The following is a 7,143-nucleotide window of genomic DNA, read 5'->3' on the forward strand; positions in this document are numbered from 1 at the left end:
GAAACACCATCAAAGCATTCCTGACAGATGGCTGTCAAGCCTCTGCTTAAAGACCTCCAAAGAAGGAGACTCCACCACACTCCTTGGCAACATGAGTCTGACCAAACTGCGGGAGGCAGTGGAAGACAGGAGTGCCTGGCGTGCTCTGGTCCATGGGGTCACGAAGAGTCGCACACAGCTAAACGACTAAACAACAATAAATTTCCTATTACATTGTGAACATCTCACACCTTTGAGTGCAATCTGGATTTGTCCCTCTGTGAAAAGGATGACTGTGAAAAGTGAAGACTTTTCACTGGAGGAAGAGGGCCAGGTGGAAATCTTCACCAGTTCCCTCTGCAGCACTATTTTCCTTGCTGTTCAAGATCTCCTGAAGAGGCTTTTTGTGGGGCTGAATGGAGAATCTGAATATTATTGGCCCCCACAATATAACTGAGTCCAACACAATAATTTTGCTGTCTGTAGACAAGCATATGAAATTAGATGGTAAATTTTATTGGGAACATTCTCTTGATGCAGAAATCATTAATTTACAAGCAAATAGTCTGAAAGATTAAAATTCAGTTAGCATTTTTTTTAAAAAAGAAGTAGATGTGAGGGTGGATCCATATCTGGAAAACTGAGGCAGTATCATGTCATGTATGTGGAAGTTTGGGGCTTTTAACTTAAAAGCACCGAGTGTGGTAAAAAAAATCCTGGTTTTATCTTGCCACTATTCGTCATCCTGGTTCAAAATGGGTGCAGGATGGACGTCAGCTGGGAGAGTAGAATTTGAGGATTCCTTGACTGGCACAGTCAGTTTGGGAGGTCCATTGGCTGAGATGATGGGGTTTGGTGTTTCCTTCAATGAGGCAGTGAATTTTGGGAAACCATTTTCAGGGAGAGTGGTGCGTGCAGGCTCGTTGATTGAGATGGTAGATTTGGGGGGAGCCTTGACTGGGGTGATGGCTTCTGTGGGGTCCTTAATTGGGACAGGAGGTTTCGGGGAACCCTTTGCTGGGAGAGTGGTCTTCGGCCCATCTTCTTTCAATGAGGTGCTGGTGGAAGGTTTTGGATGAAGTTTTGTTGCTGGGACCAGTGTCATGGGGGTTATTTGATCCTTCTTCATTGGGGGGGTGGTAGGTTTTGGATGAAGTTTTGTTGCTGGGACCAGTGTCATGGGGGTTATTTGATCCTTCTTCATTGGGGGGGTGGTAGGTTTTGGATGAAGTTTTGTTGCTGGGACCAGGGTCATGGGGGTGATTTTTTCAAGATCACAATGTGCAACATATTGTTTCATTTCTTGTCCCTTGCAATATTTTCCCCAAGCTCTCCTGTAATGAGAAATCCTTGGTCAAGCAACTCAAAAGATGCACAATTGGGGAAACAGGAGGAGGAGGAGGAGGAGGAGGAGGAGGAGGAGGAGGAGGAGGAGGAGGAGGAGGAGGAGGAGTATGGATTTGATATCCCGCTTTATCACTACCCTAAGGAGTCTCAAAGCGACTAACATTCTCCTTTCCCTTCCTCCCCCACAACAAACACTCTGTGAGGTGAGTGGGGCTGAGAGACTTCAAAGAAGTGTGACTAGTCCAAGGTCACCCAGCAGCTGCAGGTGGAGGAGCAGAGACGTGAATCCGGTTCACCAGATTAAGAGTCTACTGGCTATGTGGTGTAGTGGTTAAGTACAATTGCTGCTCCTGCATGAATGCCATAAAACAAATGTTTGCTATTTCATTCACGTAGTGTCCAGATGCTATAGTTGGAATATTTTTGTCCATTGCTGGCTGTTATTTCTATGGTGGCCCACTTGCCTGCCTTGCTGTGGGGCTCTGCAGGGCACTCACTGTATGGGTCCACCTCCTGCTGCTGCCCCCACTCTCCATCCCGTCCTTCCTAATTAAAATTGTTTTCCTGCCATGCTGGGCTCATCCACATTTCAGCTTGGCCTGCCACTTTCCACTGGGAAAAGCCACTGTTTCCTGCAGAATCGGAACAAATGTCAGTCAGGTTTTATCAAGATTGATGTTTCTTCCAATACAGCACTAAACAGCGGGTTTTTCCAGGGGAAAGTGGTGGGCAAACAAAACGCCTTTTGTACTTGGGGTAGAAAACATGGAACAAGTGGATGTGTGGACAGGCCCTCTCTCTTCCCCTGCACTCTGAGGAAGAAGAAGAAGAAGAGTTTGGATTTGATATCCCACTTTATCACTACCTGAAGGAGTCTCAAAGGGGCTAACAATCTCCTTTCTCCTCCTCCCCACAACAGACACCCTGTGAGGTGGATGCGGCTGAGAGACTTCAGAGAAGTGTGACTAGCCCAGGCATCCCCAAACTTTGGCCCTCCAGATGTTTTGAACTACAATTCCCATCATCCCTGACCACTGGTCCTGTTAGCTAGGGATCATGGTTGTTGTAGGCCTAAACATCTGGAGGGCCGCAGTTTGGGGATGCCTGGACTAGCCCAAAGTCACCCAGCAGCTGCATGTGGAGGAGCAGAGATGCGAACCCGGTTCCGCAGATTACGAGTCTATCGCTCTTAACCACTACACCACACAGTTCCTTCCTAGGAGGGCTGCATTCTGGGTGAGTGTCTATACAGTGCTGTTTATGCTTTGCTGCTGCAGCTAGAAAATCTTTAAAAGATTTTAAAGTTACTTTAACCAAACTTTTAACTTTTTTAAAACAAAAATGTCTTGCCCCCATGGGAAAGTGGCAGCAGCACAGCCACCTGCCCAGAATGCAGCACTCTGAGGAAGAACAGGCTGTGTTAGCAGGAGCAAAATGTTTTTAAATCTAGGGCGAGAGGAGTAGGAGCAGCAGTCCCCACCTTGGCACTCCCTAGAGGTCATCACCTCGGGCCCTCCATGATTTACACAAGTGTAAAACTCCCCTCCTTCCATTCCGTAACAGTACAAAGGTGTCCCCCCCCCCAAAAAAAAAACATGGGACCTTTTGCCACACTGGGAACAGCATTGGTGGCACTCATTTGCAGAGCTATCCAAGCTATCCTTTATGTTCTTAGCTAAGATCAGGCACAGACTCTCTTCCATTGTAGGTGCATTATTTCCTTGTGTTATGATTTCCACATTAATTCCAATGGATTTATTCTGAGTACAATATGTTTCTTAGCCACTTGTTCTCCAAGGAGCTCATGGTTCTCCCCCTCCTTATTTAATCCCCACAACAATCCCAGGTCCTAGTCTGGCACTTTAACCACTACACCACACTGGTTATCAACTTGGTGCAGACAACCTTGGTGTCTACAGTCAGCAGCAATGTCCCACCTTTGCCAAAGTTCCAAGCTCAGAGGATAGGCATATACGTCTTCCTTGTCTGAGGACATGGGGAAAAGAAGAGGGTTGGTGCCAACTATAAATAAGGATTGGCTGCTAAGCCTAGACAAGATCTCCAGGCACCTATGGAAAAAGATGGGTATCTAGTAGAGTCCCATAGGTCTACCCGGCAGCTGACCTAGATAAAGGCTATCTGTTTACCATGCTTTGAAGCCCTTCTTTCCTTGCACGACCCTCTTTGCACAGTCAATGTCATCTGTAATGTTGTCATCCTGGAGAGCTGGAGGAAAGATGAGAGTTGGGGGAGGGGGAAGAGTCGGAGAATGAGCTGAAAAGTCATTAAATACATGGTGTGAGTTAACTAATGAGAGGCAAAGAAGGACCCTCATGTTTAGGTTGCAGCAATCAGAAGGCACTATCGTAGAATAGTTGTGATAGACTGTTAAATAACAATTGGTCAGAAAGTTAATGCCCAAATGGCAGGGTATAAACAATAAAATTATTATTTAAAAATATTGTTTCCAGTGGGGAGATGGGCTTTCCTTCTCCCAATTTATGTCATCCTGAGTTCAAAGTGCATTTGATCAAGGGTAGCCAATGTGGTGCCCTCCAAATGTTTTGAGCCATAAATCCCTCCCATCATCCCTGATCTTTGGCCATATTGAGAGGAGTATGAAGAGAGGACTTTCTGTCTGATTGGGGAACAAAAGTTCAGTCCATGTGAATCTTGATATCCCCTGCTCCACTCCAGTCTTTGCCAACCCGTTGTCCTCAAGATGTTTTGGAGGACATCTCCCATCTAGCCAGGCTGATGGAGCTCTCATCCAAAACCTCTGGAGGACTACAGGTTGGAAAAACCTGTCGCACTTTATCCTTATTACACACTGATTACTTACAGGGCTAGGAAGCCAATAACTTACTCAACCTTTTCAGAGGCATGTACATTGTACGTGAGCTGCTATGCATGGGGGGGGGGGAGCTCTAGGATTTCCTGCACCATTACAAGAATCTCTGGAATCATAGAATCACAGAGTTGGAAGAGACCACAAGGGCCATCCAGTCCAACCCCCTGCCAAGCAGGAAACACCATCAAAGCATTCCTGACAGATGCCTGTCAAGCCTCTGCTTAAAGACCTCCAAAGAAGGAGACTCCACCACACTCCTTGGCAGCAAATTCCACTGCCGAACAGCTCTTGCTGTCAGGAAGTTCTTCCTAATGTTTAGGTGGAATCTTCTTTCTTGTAGCTTGAATCCATTGCTCCGTGTCCGCTTCTCTGGAGCAGCAGAAAACAACCTTTCTCCCTCCTCTATATGACATCCTTTTATATATTTGAACATGGCTATCATATCACCCCTTAACCTTCTCTTCTCCAGGCTAAACATACCCAGCTCCCTAAACTGTTCCAGGCCTTTGACCATTTTGCTCTTCTTCCTTGGCGCTGGGCCCATCAACAAGTGAGAGTCAATATGGGATAGTGACACTTCACTAGTGGGTCCCTTGACAAATCTGGGGCAGCTCTGCTACCGCACCATTCTCCGGTGCTGGCTATATTTCCATCCAGAAAGCACAAACCCACAAAAAGTGGATTGAGGTTGTAGGGATATAACTTCTTACCATCACAACTCAAGTTACAGTGGTTGCGTGTGTCCAGTGTCTTGGCATCTCTGCACCACCACCTTCCACTGAGTAAGAAGATCCCATAATTGCTGGCCGTTGGCCCCACGTTAAGGGCTGATGTGTTGAAGCCACTTGTGTGAGACACCAAACAAATCCCTAGAGGCAGGAGCAAACAGATTAAAGTTCACCTGAGGCAGGTAAAACATCTCAACTTTGAATTCCTCATTGTACAGAACTGGAGCAGGTCCCAGACGTAGCATTTATGTAGCAGGTGATTTAAAAGGCTGCTGTTTTGAAAATCAGTTGACAAATATTACAAATGTAGAGGGTTAAGGAAGGGTAATGGAGGGGATGAGGGAATTAGGCAGCTGCCCCTGGATAAAGGAAAGTAAACACTGTATAGAAGTAAATGAAATTCTTACTCATGATATGAAACTGGCATATAGTTCTTGAGTTGGGAGACGAGTTCAAATCATCACTCATCCACAATCATCACTGGGTGACTTTAGGCTAGCCACAGTCTCTCAGCCTAACCTACCTCGCAGGGTGGTTGTGAGGATAACATGGAGATGGGAGAACCATGTCAAATGTAGTTAAAATCTGCCTGACACAGAGAAAGTGGATAAAGGTCCCGTCCCCCCGTCCCCTAACACTAGTGGTTGTGGTCATACAGTAAAGCTGAATGTTGGAATATTCAGAACAGTGTTTTTTTTAAAGTACTTCACACAGCACAAAGCTATAATTTGGAACTTGCTCCCCAAGGAAACCTGATGGCCACTAGCTGACATGGCTTTAAAAGAGGAATAGACAAATGTGTGAAGGCGGAAAGAGCTTCACGTCACAGTCCAAGGCAGCGATGCTTCTGAATCCCAGTTGTTGGAAAGCACAGGAGGGGAGAGTGTGGTCTTGTGCTTGGATCCCTGCTTGCAGGTTTCCCACAGGGATCAGGTTGGCCTCTGGATGAGCCATTGTCCTGATCCAGCCAGGCAATATTGGACTGCAGGGGCTACAGATGCATACAGGGATGGGTGAATCTACTGATTTATCATTTTTTCCAATCTACAGTTCAGTTTGCCATATTTCTACATCTTCATTCACTTTTTAAAAAATCTGAAGAATCACTAGCATTTTAGAGCACATTTCTCCTCCTAATAAGCACATTTTATAAGCCACCTTGGCTAATTTATTTATTTTCATGTATATACACATTTTTAGGCTCACTTTCCCCAACATAAGCTGTTTTGTAATCATTTGTCAGTTGTAGAACTACAATGCAAAATTTGGAGAAGTGCGAATTTATCAGGCTGGCTGCATTTGGTTCACATGTTTGGGGAAAGTGCAAGTGAAGTGAGTTTGAGTTCTCATCATAACGTGAACCCAACCAAATTTCTGCCCCCTCCCCACCCACAAATCTACATGCCTGCGTGCCCCCCCCGCACACACACAACAACACAAGGGACACTCACACTCTTCTATTCTGGTGCCCGCAAAGCCCTCCATGCCCTCGTCCCGCAGGATGGCTGCCAGTTTGCATCTCTCCATGATGATGGCATCATTCTTGGCTGCTATGATACCAAGGAAGAGAAGAGCCAAGCTGGGTGTCTCCATCTTGACAATGGCAGTGATGAAAGCACAACACAGTCCTTTATACCCTGCAAGGCAGAGGAGGAGCTGCCCAAAAGACTCTTGAGGGAATAGGGTAAATGCTAGTGTCACCTCAACCCCTGGAAATGGCAAGTTCCCGTCACTGAGTCCTAGGACACACACCCACTCTGTCAAAACTCACACAGTCCAATGCATCCATGCTTCTCTGCTAAACAACCCCAAGTGATTGCCATGTAAGGCAGTCCCAACACTGGCCAACCCATTGAGCATTGGTCGTACTGGACCTTGGACCTTGTAGAGGGAGATTGTAGCAAGTGTTAATTGTCATGTCACTCACACTGCTGCTGGGGCTTGAAAAGCCAGCACTTGCCAAACATCCCTGCCTTGTGCAACTGTTAAAGAGATAAAAGGCCTAAAGTGGAATAAGCTGCTAAAGTCTATATTAGGACAGCAAACTAAAATGCATGAATCCCCCCAAGTTTCTTGTATAGCTTCAGGATCTGTTTATGATACAGGTCCTAGGCTCTTTAACAGGTATGCTGTATGTTGGCAGGTGGAGCTTGTCCTGCTGGCATGGTGTTATGGCAAGAGAAGGCACAATTGCAGAAACCCTCCCTTCTGTGCAAAGATGAAGGTCATCATATGCCC

At 46.1% G+C, this 7,143-nt stretch overlaps 1 protein-coding gene across 1 annotated transcript; it reads right to left on the minus strand.

The window, feature by feature from the left end:
* Window positions 1–474: 474 nt before the first annotated feature.
* Window positions 475–6,688, minus strand: LOC148683330 (uncharacterized). Its single transcript, XM_088658614.1, has 4 exons — window positions 6,357–6,688; window positions 4,888–5,046; window positions 3,474–3,552; window positions 475–1,313 (listed from the first exon to the last, which is right to left on the minus strand). Exons 1-4 carry the CDS (start codon window positions 6,496–6,498, stop codon window positions 713–715), a joined length of 981 nt encoding a protein of 326 aa, XP_088514740.1. The 5' UTR covers window positions 6,499–6,688; the 3' UTR covers window positions 475–712.
* Window positions 6,689–7,143: the final 455 nt, after the last annotated feature.

Source organism: Zootoca vivipara, chromosome 15 (assembly GCF_965207765.1).
Source record: "Zootoca vivipara chromosome 15, rZooViv2.hap1.1, whole genome shotgun sequence".
Classification (NCBI taxonomy): Eukaryota; Metazoa; Chordata; class Lepidosauria; order Squamata; family Lacertidae; genus Zootoca; species Zootoca vivipara.